General features: G+C 57.4%; 1 protein-coding gene across 5 annotated transcripts in view; it reads right to left on the bottom strand.

Moving 5' to 3' along the window:
* Positions 1-5,802: 5,802 nt before the first annotated feature.
* KCNIP3 (potassium voltage-gated channel interacting protein 3) overlaps positions 5,803-12,896 on the bottom strand; it is a 70,451-nt gene continuing 63,357 nt past the window's right edge. For all 5 annotated transcript variants that reach the window (XM_081101394.1, XM_081101398.1, XM_081101397.1 and 2 more), the window contains 4 exons: positions 9,821-9,928; positions 9,122-9,226; positions 8,504-8,566; positions 5,803-7,764 (listed from right to left, as the gene is read on the bottom strand). In XM_081101394.1, the coding sequence (XP_080957520.1) occupies positions 7,717-7,764; positions 8,504-8,566; positions 9,122-9,226; positions 9,821-9,928 (324 nt within the window). In that variant the 3' untranslated portion in view covers positions 5,803-7,716. The remainder of the gene's footprint in view (positions 7,765-8,503; positions 8,567-9,121; positions 9,227-9,820; positions 9,929-12,896) is intronic.

Here is a 12,896-nt window from a genome sequence, read left to right on the forward strand (position 1 = left end):
CAAATGAGGACCCGTAAAGGGGCTCTGGGCAAGAGGTCCAAGATTTAATCAAGGGCCACATGCTCGAGGGCTTCAGTTGTCCCGGAAGGCGTTTGGAGCTTACCTAGCACACAGGAGGCCACTGGGCAGTTTTACACTGGTCCTCCTCCAAGGAAAGGGGTCTGAATGGGGGCGCGGGTGAGAGCAGTGGTGGCTGGTGTGCAACGGAGATGATGAGCGTTCAGAGATGCTCAGGAGGTAGAACTGACCGTCCTTAGTGATGACAGGAGTTGGGAGTGAGGGGGAAGGAGGGGCCAGGCTGCCTCCTCGGTCTCTGGCTGTGATGGCAGTGCTAGTCATGCAAACAGGTTCTGGAGAGACAGCAGCTCTGGGGGGAGGCTGGTGAGCTGGGTGTTGGATGGGTTGTATTTAATGTGCCTGGGGGACATTCAAGTGGGTACTGCAGAGCGGCAGTCGCAGCGTGGGGCTCTAGTCTGGCTTCAAGGGAGAAAGAGGTCAGCATAGAGATAGAAATGAAGACTGAGGGAGTGAGTGTGAACAGGGGGAATGTCCTAGAGAGCCTGGCATAAACCCTAGTCAGGAGACACACCCTGTAAGGGTGGGCAGCACCAGAGGAGCAATCAGAACAACTGCAGGGAACCGGAACCGGGACACAGGGGAGCACATAACTTAGGCAGAGTCGGGGGGCCACGCCTTCCAAATGGCAAGGAGAGGAGGACCTCTGCTTCTGGACAAGATCGAGTGAGAGGGACAGATTTACCCTGCATGAAACAAGAAACTCAGACAAAATATGCAAAACAATGGTTTTCAAGAAATTGGGCATCAAGTAACGAAGAACAGTGATATCAGCCAAAACTGGTTTGGCTCAGTGGATAGAGCGTCGGCCTGCGGACTGAAAGGTCCCAGGTTCGATTCCGGTCAAGGGCATGTACCTGGGTTGCGGGCATATCCCCAGATGTGCAGGAGGCAGCTGATCGATGTTTCTCTCTCATCGATGTTTCTAACTCTCTATCTCTCTCCCTTCCTCTCTGTAAAAAATCAATAAAATATATATATAAAAAAAAAGAAGAACAGTGATATCAGACAGGAAACAAATGAGACCCTATGGTCGCCCCTGCTTGATGCTTTGAGAGATTTTCCAGGCTGTGGCAGAGGGAGGGTGGACCAAAGTGGAGCCTGCATGCGCCATGAGTTGCAGAAATGGAGCTGAGGCCTGGTACGACCCGGGAAGCTGGAGTTTGCAGGACAAAGTACTGGAGCGGGCATTCTGTGGAGGTTCCCCCTCAAGCGTCCAGAAGAGTCCTGAGCGGGGCATGTCTGTGAGGCAACTACCTGAGAGCAGGGAAAGAATCACCAAGCAGAATCAGAGGGAATGGTGTCAAGAGATTGCACCAGGCCAGGAACAGCACCTCTTCCCACTAGTCAGATTGGGAAACTCAGAAATCCCGGACACGGGGTAGAGCACTCATGAAGGTGTTGCCTCCACAGGGAGGTGGGGAGTAATGCCCCACACATCATAAAACCAGGATCCGCCAGGACCAAATGCTACACGTAGCTTAATTATATCACAGGCCAAGCTCAGTAATGTTTATAGAAATAGTAAAACATACCCAGCAACCAACAAGATCAAATTCACAAGTTCTGATATGTAATCAAAGATAACCCAGTCTTGGAAGGAAGCAGGAAAACATGACCCATAGCGAGAAGAATCTAGCATTTTAGTGGAACTCAGAACTGACAGATGTTAGAATTAACAGACAAGAATATTACAACAGTTACTATAACTGTACCCCATCTGTTCAAAGTTAATTAGAAACATGGAAGATAGTTTTTAAAGGGATCCAAAGCAAACTTCCATTGATGGAAACTACAATATCTGAGATGAAAAATGCACTAGATGGGTGAGTGGCAGAGTCGACACTGCGGAAGAAAAGATGAGTGAATTTGCAAACAGGTTAATTTGCACTAACCTGTTGGCTGGAGCCGAAGTTACCAACACAAAGGGCAAGAGGAGAGGCATCCATTCTGCTCCCCCTGCCTTTTAGAAGCACAGAGTTGCTGTTTTGGCCACAACATGCGAATGTACAAAAAGATGGCTGGCCGCTGGCGGGCAGTGGGCAGTCTGGGGCTGACGGATGACCTGCTCTTGGGGCCTTATTTGTAGTTCCTGGATGGCTTCCTGTATTTGGTGATTTTTCGAAACGGGAAAAGCGCTGCCTGGTTTTGTTGGTGAAACTCGCAGGAATGGGATTCAGCCAGAATTGCTCAGGACAGGAAAGTGGGTGGAAGAGAGCTGGGCTGGGTGGGGTAGGGGTGGGTGCTCAGAAGGAGGCGCCCTTCAGTGCAGGCCACATGTTTCAAACAGACTTTGACCCTGGTGCCTCCCGAGCTGGCCCGTGACCCAGCAAGCTCACCAGGGCTGTCTGCTCCACAGCAGCGGCTCCTCCCTGTAGCCTTTGGCGCAGCAGCATTACTGCCACTCCCTCCCCGTGTGACCCCCAGGGCTTTTGCTGGCAAGAGGCCCACAGTCTGGCCGGGAGACAGGCTGGGCATGGTGTCCTGACCCCCTCCCCTCAGGGCTCACTGACGTCTGGAAAGCACATTCCGCCCCACGGCTGAGCTTGACATTAAGGGCTGCAGTAGATGAGACGTGTTAAGTGAGCTTGGGGTAGGGTGTTGGGGTGGGGAACCTATGAGTGGCTCACATAGCAACGGATCTGAGATCGGGAGGGACTTGCTTAAGGGACAGTTTGGTTTTGAGCTCAAGGGCTGAACCCTGCCCCCTCCCCCTTGCTCTCTCTGTCTCCATCCGTCAGCCAGCTTACCCTTCTTCTGCTCTGGCTTCATTCCCTGGCTCCTCCAGTTACCAAATAACAGCCCCAGCCCCACGACTCGGGCCCCTGAAGCTTCAGGTGGTGAGGAGCAGAGCCTTTACCAGCATTCCCGCTGGGTTCCCTTGGCCCCCTTCACCCCAGGTGCCCATCCTCAACCAACCACTCTGAGCAGGGAAGACATGTACCAACGGGCTGAGGGCTGGCCTTGGAGGTAGGGTCCCTGACTTTCTGGACAGAGAGCGGGAGGGATCCCCAGGGAGACTGGGGGCTACTGCCCGAGGAGGGGAATACTAGAGAGGCAGCAGGCCGGTGTCCAATCAGCTGACCTTCCTCAGCGCACACATGAGACCGCATGAGACAGAAACTCCTGAGGCCTTTACTGCCGGGGCAATGGATGGGCCATCTCGGGCAGACGGTGGGGTAGACATAGATTCTGCACCCAAAGGACAGTTTGTAATTTTCAAAGCCAGTCCAGAGAGCTGAGCAGAGGGGCCCTGGGCCTGCGTCCAGCTGTGAGAGCAAAGAGGGGCAGGGCCGGTGTGGGTGAGTTAGAGGATGCTGGGGATTCCTGGGCAAGGAATAGACAGAACCAAAAGGCACCCAGCAGACAGCAGGGAGCCCAGTTCTTGCACTGATGGCCCTTGGCAGTCAGGGGAGCTGTCAGGGGGAGTTTGTGGGTGGCATGGCCTCCACCACCTCCCAAGAGAGGGCTGCCTGTAGTGCCTGCTCAGGCTGAGCCTGCGGATGTCCCAGGGCCATTCCAGGCCTCCTGTCAGGCCCGCTCCCATTACAGGACCCTCAACTCTGGACAAGGTCTAGTTAGGCCTTTATCTTCTCTTGGAGGTTTATGCAGTTTCCCCATGTGAGTGGGCAGGGTCTGAGTGAGATGGTAGAGTTTCTTCCAGACGCCCCCATCTTGGCCCTATGTAGGCACAGGATAACTGCTGGCCCTGCTGGCTCTGGTTCTGGCCATGGTCTCCTCCCTGTGCAGATTGGGCCCCACCTCTATCCCACTCTCCTCTCCGATCTCAGAACCTGGCTGAGCTCGCTCTGCAGGCAGCTGGCCTCTGCATGTTCCCTTTACAGCCAGCTGGTCAGACAGTCCCTGTGATTGTCGCTGACCCAGGTGAAACCAGAATGTGTGTTGTTTTCAGTGGAAAGAGTAATGTAGATTCTAGGTTCCTGCATACTCCATGTTATTGGAAACTAATGAGCCTGTATTTTTTTCATCCTCACCCGAGGATAGTTTTTCCATTAATTCTTAGAGAAATTGGAAGGGAGGGGAAGAGACAGAGAGAGAAAAACATCAATGTGAGAGAGATGCATCAACTGGTTGCTTCCTGCATAAGCCCTGGCCGGGGCTGTCCGTGCCCTAGACTGGAATTGAACCTTAGACCCTCAGTCCATGGGCTGATGCTCTCAACACTGAGCAAAATCGGCTCGGCCAAGAGCTTGTGTTTTGTGTTGTGTGTGTGTGTGTGTGTGTGTGTGTGTGTGTGTGTGTGTGTGTTTTAATGCTAAACCTTGCATTTCTTGGATAAATCCAAATATGGGATGATATGTTACATATATCATGTATATGCATATTATTGAAATGACTAATATTTTGATTTTTACATCTTTGCTTATAGTTGACAATATCTTGTAATTTTCCCCTAATCCTATCCATGACTGATTGCTCAGGGGTGCTTCTAGACTCCTCACTGTCATTATAGCCACACAGAGGACACAGCCAGCTGTCCCCTCTGCACTGAGTGTCAGGAACAGGAAAGTGCTGAGTAGATGTACAAATTGATGGATGGTGGACGGATGGATGATGGATGGATGGTGGATGAATGGATGGTGGATGGATGATGGATGGATGGATGGTGGGTGGATGGATGATGGATGGATGGTGGATGAATGGATGGTGGATGGATGATGGATGGATGGATGGTGGGTGGATGGATGGTGGATGGATGATGGATGGATGGATGGTGGATGGATGGATGATGGATGGATGGTGGATGGATGATGGATGGGCTTTCCCTAATTTGAGCTCTCTGGCCCATCATGAATGGGGTATTTCAGTGCTTACACCCAGCCTGGAGCCACCGTCCTGACTCCATTCTTTAATGGCTTGGAGGTCTTAACACCTTTCAGCTCAGCTTCCCCATCCCGCCCATCAGGCTGTGGCCAGGGTGAACGTGCTCCACATAGTGGCCAGCCAATGGCAAATGCAGGCCATCCCACCCCAACAGCAAAGTCAGGCAGCTCCCTTGCCAGGATTGTGCCAAGGCCCTCGGTTTCAGGTGGGGTGGAACTTTCGGTGTGTGTGGTGGTAGGGAGTCCTCTCCTCTGCCCTCCTCGCTCCTGCTGAGATGCTCATCAGGCAAAGCTGGTGACCCAGAGAGGCTTGGGTCTCGTCACTGTGATGATGTCACATGGCCTTGGGTCTGGCCCTTGAAGCACTACCAATACCCCCAGAACCTACCTCTTCTCTATCTCCAAGTTAGGGACCCCCTCTCACTCCTTCCCCCAGGTTTTCATTTCTTGCCCCTCCCCTGGCGTAATCCTTCCTGAGTTTACACTTTTGAAAATAAAAAGCAGGAAAGGAAGACATCTTCAGGCAAATTCTGTTTCTGCGCTGTGGCCTGGGCCCTCCAGCCCAGGGGACATGCAGAAATGACATCCTGGAACTGGTAAAGAAGAGTGATCTGGGAGCGAGATATAAATGGCACCTCAAGAAGGTACCCTGCCCGCTGGCTCCGTGTGGAGGCTGCAGGGCTGGCATTTCTCATAAAGGCTTCCAACTGCGGCCTTCAGTGACATCACCTCGGGAGCTTGCAATCAGCATGGGAATTGGCACAGGCTACAATGCGGGGCGTTACACACTTACCAGCACAGCACTGGGCAGGAGCCATGGATAGCAGCAGAGGTGGGAGGGGCTGGACCAACACTCACAGGATAAGCCAAGGTGAGCCCACGCCTTTGTCAAGTTTCTTTTATTAAAATATACAGGACTGATGTTGGTGGGCGCTGAGAACAGGCGCCACCCTCCCAGGTGTGCCCAGGGGAGACGCTTCTGCCATGCAGACATGCGGCCAGTCCTCATCCCAGCGTGGGAGACAGGCCTCTGGCCGAGGCCACGGGGGACAGGGGGATGGTGGCCACCCTCTCCTATGACCTGGGCCCCTGAGAAGCAGAGCGACACCAGCTGGGAGGACCGGGCTGGGGGCGGGGGGAGGAGATCCCTGAGCCAGGGAAAGCTGATGCCTCCTGGAGGACGAGAGGGACCCCAGTCACACTGGAGATGGGGTATCAGTGCATCTCCAAGCCGAGGACCGCCTGTGGGTGCCCAGGAGTCCCCTGGCCGAACCAGACCAGTCTCCAGGGCCTCCGCCGTCCCACCCTTTCTGGAAGGCCCTGCTCACCCCGGGCCAGGCCGAGCAGAGGCGGGGCGGTAGCCGATGGAATGTATGTTTGGGAATGTTCCTCGGAAGTCCCCGCTGCCTGGGCAGGAGCGGTCATCCATCGCTCTGTGTGTCCTGGAGGCCCTGTGGACCTCCCGCCGGCCTCGGGCCCTCAGCCCTCACTGCTGCCTCTGGCCCCATCCCAGGGCAGAACCCAGCCAAGCAGAGTCCGGGGTTTGTGCTTTTGAATGTTGGTGAGCTGGGCTGGGGAGGGGCTTGAGCCCCGACTGCTCTGAGTCACAGAACAGACCCCCGCTTCCTTCCCTGGGCCACCCACGGGCCACCGGGCCCAGGCTCAGCCCACCAGGAGGGCGTCTCGGAAAAGCGGTGTCCTCAGCTCCTCGCGGCTCCACCTGAGCTCTGGGGGTGCTTGTGCTTTGTGTATGGGTTGGGGTGAGCCCCTGTGGAGGTGGCCACACTGCTTCAGGACCCAACAGAGGGGAGCTCAACCCAACTGCTGGGCCACGGGAGACGGAGGCTGGGGGACAAAGGACCGAGAAGCCCTTCCTGGGCTGGCAGCCACCGGGCTCCTGGGCGGCCAGTCCCTGAGCCACACGGCCTCTTCTTGGAACCTACGATGACTTGGGGCGAACAGTTCAGAGCCTGAGGGGTGGGGGCAGCGCCACCACTGTGTCCCCACTGAGCCTGGCCTGGGCAAGCAGGGGAGGGCTTCTCCCATTGCCTGGGGTCGGCACAGTCTCCTCACTTTCTCCACCAGGAAACCCAACCCTGAGCTTAAAGGGCCCCCTTCCTGGGACGGAGGGACAGCAGGGATGGCCCCTCCTCCTCGCAGCAGAGCTCACCAGGAGAGCTGCGTGGAGAGCTCACCAGGAATCCTTCCCAGGAAGCAGCAGGCTCTGCCTCCATCACTTCTTTCCTAGTCTGAACGCCCTTTATCCCGGCTGCCCCTCAGGGTTCTGAGGTGAGGTGCATCCTGGGAGAGTGGTCAGTGGGCTGGGAGTGTGGTCAGTGGCCTGGGAATGGCTGGGAGACAAGGAGACCAGAGCCTGGCCCATGGGTGGTGGCAAAGAAGGGAAGCGGGAGGGAGGGGCCTTCACTCTGGAGACTGGACCCTCCTTTGTAGGGGAGCTGAGCACTTCCCTGCGCACACCCAGCAGCCAATGGCTGCAGACACTGCTCTTCCCTCTGCCGCTGCAGAGGCAGCCTCACTCCGCTGGCCCGGGATGGGCTGGCTGGGGGGTAGCTCATGTCACCTGGACCCAGCTCCCAACCCGATGCAGCACCCCTCCCCCACCTAGCCCAGAGGAATGGTGCACGCACGTGTGTGTGTGTGTGTGTGTGTGTGTGTGTGTGTGTGTGTGTAGCACACTGTTCACTTTTTGCAAATATATTAGAAAAAAGTTTCTCATGGAGGCTGTTCCTGGCAGGTTGAGGTGGTGACGATGGCCACTTGGGGATCCCGATGTGTCCTAGATGACGTTCTCGAACAGCTGCATGGAGCTCATGATGTTCTCGTCCTGCGTGGAGAGGGGATGAGAAGCCGGGTCAGACCCAGGTGGACAGGATGGGCGGTGCCCACCTCGGGTCACCCTGAGTGGATTCTGGTCAGGGACCGGCCTCTGCAGGGGCCACTCGGTCTGTGTCCCTGGGCTGGGAGGAGCTGGTCTGGCCCAGCCCGTCTTCAGCCCCAAGGCCTGACTGCAGCCCGTCTGGGATCGGCTAACTCACTGAAGGACAAACCTCCCTGGTTGCTCACCCAGCGGAGGCCACAGGCCATGGACAGGTCACTCTGGGAGCGAGGCAAGTGGCAGAGGTCTGATGCCCTGCCTCCCCGACCACAAGGGCTCTGCAGAGGGAGGCTCCAGGTGCCTGTCCCCCCGCGTGACCTGCCCAAGGGCCACACTGCCTCATCACCCCTGCGGGCCCACATCTGCCCCCGCTGACTCAAAGCACGCAAGGGCAGGGCTGAGCTACGGTGCCCACGTGGGCTGTGGCTGGCAGGAGCCGGGGGAGGGGTTCAGAAGAAAGAGTGAAAGTGGAGCTCGGAAAAGTGGTGTCTTCAGCCCCTCATGGGCTCCACCTGAGCTCTGGGGGTGCTTGTGCTTTGTGTAGGGGGTTGGGGTGAGCCCCTGTGGAGGTGGCCACACTGCTTCAGGACCCCCAGAGGGGAGCTCAACCCAACTGCTGGGCCACGGGGCATGGCCTGAGGAGTGGCCGGGGCAGGACACAGTGCTCTCAACTCCGGAGGACACCTACCTTCTGACAGGTCTCCAGGAACTCATCAATGGTCACTACCCCGTCCTGATTCCGGTCCATTTTCTGCAACCCAAGCCACACCCTTGGTGAGTCTGTGTCTCACCAGGCACAGTCCCTGTCCCAGGCCTGAGGACGTGCTGAGGTTGGGCCTCCTCCACCCCCACCTCTCCCCGCTGTCCCCTACACTGGGTCCTCAGCCCTCGCACCCCACAGCTGCCCTCTCCCTAGTCTGCCCTCCAGTCCCAGAGGCTTCGGACGGCCTCCTGGGCTTACAATTCCCAGAATTCACCCCGACAGGCAAGTAGGACAGGTGGAGCAACCCAGGCACAAAAGGGCCACATGTCTCATGGGCACACAGAGAAGTCACCCCAACCCCATTCCTCCTGCAGACAGTTTCCCTGGAGGAGCTGGGGGAGCACTTGGAAGGCACCAGGACATGGCCAAGAGGTCAGCCGCCTTGGAATCTGTGAGCCCAGCCGGCCCTGAGCCGAGGCTCAGCTGACCGGGCACGGCCATTGACCCTCCTGTGGGGGGGGGGGTGGCTCAGGGGGGCTCGCCCAGGTGCCCTGAGCAGGAGCCCCTTCCTCTTCTGGCCGCACATCCGGCTGGAGCGCTCACCTGGAAGAACCGCTCCACGTGCTCCAGAGGCGCGTCCTCCCGCAGGAGGGGGTAGGTGTGCCGGCCCATCATGTCATAGATGGACTTCATGATGGCCAGCATCTCCTGCAGGGGCGGAGGGGCTGGCATGAGTCCAGCTGCAAGGATGGGGGAGGGTGCAAGGGCCAGAGGGGAGGGGGCTGCACCCATGGGTGGAGAACCCCTCCAGGGCAGGTCTGAGCCAGCTGGAGGCCGCCCTGCTCTGCCCCCACCCTGGCTCCGCCCAGTGACAGCTCTGGCTCTTCAAGAAAAGTCAGAGGCAGCTTTTTGTCTCCAAAATTTGAGACTGTAGCTACTGTTTCATATATAAAAAGTGTTTGGGCCAAAAGAACCCACCCGTGGCCCCATGTGGTGAGGGCCCCCCCTTGCCCCCTGGTTGGTGGGAGCCAAGGCCAGCCCCACCCTAGGCTTCTCCACCCGTGTCTCCCCAGGCCCTTCTGTAAGAAGGGCTGGTCCTAGGACACTTGCAGAACGGAACCCGATGTGTGGTGAGGGGCACACGCCCCATGCTCCCTGCACTCAGGGGCCCAGGACAGAGCCCAGGAGAGGAGGAAGCCCCTGGTGGCTGTCCCCCACCTGGTCTCTGGGTGGGGAGGGGAGGGAGGCAGGACAGCCTGGGCAGGAGGGAGGGCAGACGGACCAGGCCTCAGTCCCCCGTACCTCTTTGGTGATGTAGCCATCCTTGTTAATGTCGTAGAGGTTAAAGGCCCACTTGAGCTTCTCCTGGACTGTTCCTCGCAGGAGGATGGAGAGGCCGACCACAAAGTCCTGGGAGGAGGGAGGGTGAGGAGTGCCAAGCTGACCCCAGGCTCTATTTCCAGTTCGCTGTGGACTTCCACTGAGCCACAGCTCCAGAGTGAGGGGCTCCCATTACAGAGCAGGCAGGGGCCCACGAGGTTGACAGTGTGTGCGCGTGTGCATGTGTGTGCATATGTGTAAATGTGTGTGTGCATATGTGTAAATGTGTGTGTGTGGGGGGGGATGACATGGTGGCTGATACTAATCTTCTCAAGTAAAGCCATTCGAACATATGGTGTCTCAGACCATAATGCATTGCTCTGATGGAGGACACCTGGGGGTACTCTTTAAGAAGGGGTGCCCTCCCTGTAGTTTGCCAGGATCTGCATGTCAGGGGGTTTGAAACTCCCAGCTTCCAAAGTAAGCTAACAGCGCTCAATTCTGGGCCAGGACAAGCCTCTGAGTGTGGTAGATACCAATCACTAACGTGACAAGACAGACGTTCCCACGGCTCCCACTGGAAACGTCCACTGTTGTGTCACAACAGCTGGGGGGACGAGCCTTTCCCTCCGCTCCCGGGAGCCTGCAGGCTGAGCCTCCCGCCCGTGGTCCTCCCGGGGCTTCCTGAGGGAGGGGGGCGGAGAAGGCCGGTCCCAGGAAGGCGGAGGGGCAGCCTGTGGAGGGACAGGCCGTTCACCCGGGGCTTAGTCCCCACTCAAACCGCATACTTCCTGGATCTGAGGACGCCGGGGTCACAGAGAGAGAGCCGAGGGAAACAGAGAAAAGCGATTTGGAAGAAACAAAAGTATTACAGGAGGAAAACACTTAACAACTTTTGGATTTGGAGATTGGAAATCTGACATTCCTAAAATAAGAACAGGATGCTATAAAAAGGGAATAACTAAGAACAAGAAAAAAGCTTTTGGAAATAAAAAATAAGAAAGCAAATGACACACTCGGAAGCATGGTTGGAGAAGCATGTGGAATCTTCCGTGAAGCCGGGGGGAGGAGGGGGGGGCAGAGCTGGAAAGTAGGGGAGAAATGGTGGTAAAGAGAGGCCCCGGAGCAGGAGCAGCAGAAGTGCCAGGAAGAAGGGAGGACACGAGTCGAGAAGGGCGCGAAGGGAGGGAAGACCGGCCACAACGGAAGGCTGTGCCTGTGCAGGGCCTGCTGAGGCCTCCTGCCTGCAAACAGCCGGCAGTGTCACCTGCAGGCATGTATCCCGATGCCCGATGCCGTTTCAGAAAACTGGGTGCAAAGAGAGCCTCCAGGCTTCCAGAGAGAAAAGCAGAATCAAGCCTGTCCACAGGGCCGGGGTCAGCAGGCTTTGCCCTCTGGGCAACACGCGGGGGAGGAGGCCAGGGGCCTGGTGGCCACCACCCGGAAGGACCACAGCTTCCCACCGCGCTCTGGTCCCGCACAACACGTCAAACAAGAACAGAATCAAGACCCTCCCAGACGTCTACCTCCCACATACTTTCTTCCTGGATGGCTGCTGGGAGACGTGCGCCTGAGAAGAAAGCGTAAGGTAGGCAGGAGGAGGGTGCTGGGACCCGGAGACCTGAAGCAGGCCACCCAAAGCAGGGGAGAGGGGACGGGACCCCCAGGAGGTGCCCAGCCCCAGTGGATGCTGGAGCCTTGAGGCTGGGGAGGCGTGTCCTCCGGGAGGTGCCCGTCCCGATGACTGGAGAAGGACCTGGGGTGAGTTAATGATGAGGTCCAGACCCCAGGCGAGTGAAAACTCAGGAAATTGCCAATGGCAGGCAGAATGAGAATGTGTGCAGAAGAGGAGAGCCTGCCACAGTTTACTGCAAGGCTCACTGGGCTCAAACGCCCACGATCAGGCGAACCGCCAGTCCTTGTCCAATCGGAATCCTGTGCTGTGGGAAGCTGGGGATGGAAAAGTGTGTGCCTGCGAGGCCGCGTCCCCACCACCAGGGCAGACGGCCGCAGGCCGTGTCTGAGATGGACAGTCAGGAAGGAGGAGTGGGGGCGTGCTGCTGTGAGAACAGTCAATCAGCTAAAACAAGGCTGCCTCCTCGGGGATGTGGTGTCACTGCTGTTTCCCAAGGTCTGTACCCTGTAATCTGCGGGACTCTTGACATCACGTGTGTGTTTAGGTGAAGAAGATGAGAGTATGTCTAGGAAAACCATGGCCAGTCCTCAGAGTCGAGGGCCCCGCTGACTCCTGCTGGTGGTTTCCTCAGCCATGAAGAGTCAAAGCATCTGAGTTCACGCCCTCCCTCTCCTCTGGGGTCCGACAGGCTCCCTGGTGGGAGGGGAAGGACTGGAATCCCACACAGGACCCGTCTCGCGTGGGCCCCGGGGGCGCCACTGTCCCCCCTCTGGCCTTCAGACGCGGGTCTGTGGTGCGGAAGCCCTCGTGGTCACCCACCCCGGGGACTGTCCCGTTCAGGGTCCCTCCATGCGTGTCGTATGGCAGTGGTGGTGCCAGGAGAGGGGTGGTGGCAATGTGCCCTGGGCCCACTGGCCCATCCTCGGTGACGCACTTATGCCTTAAGTCCGAGGCAAAAGCCACCTGTCACATCCACAGTCCTGCTCTCCGGCTGCCCCCGAGGCAGAGCCCCAGGAGGCTGAGGGGCTCCTATCTCACACAGCGATGCAGAGAGGCCTCCGAACTAAGACACCCAGCGTGGCTCCATGCTAAGGTTGGCTGGTCTTGCCCATCTACTTTCTGGTAGTCTCTGGTGAGGGCAGGGAAGTTATAACATTTTCCCATATCAGTCAATTTTAATTAATATGGGTCTTGTCTCTCAAGAACATACGAAAGCATCGGGATCCCTGTAAATGCCCATAAACTGACCTGAGTGTCCATTTCCAGAACATGCTGAGTCTGAGCCATGAGGGGGCTAAGTGTCATCCCAACCTGCCGGGACCCTTCCTGGCCTGTGAGCAGCCGGCATGGAGCCCTGCTGGTTGGGAGGACCCTGGGGAGACACATGCCCTCCTCCCTTCCTGGAGAACCTCCCCACAGCAG

The sequence above is a fragment of the Myotis nattereri genome (assembly GCF_964212035.1).
Source record: "Myotis nattereri genome assembly, chromosome: 10".
Taxonomy (NCBI): domain Eukaryota; kingdom Metazoa; phylum Chordata; class Mammalia; order Chiroptera; family Vespertilionidae; genus Myotis; species Myotis nattereri.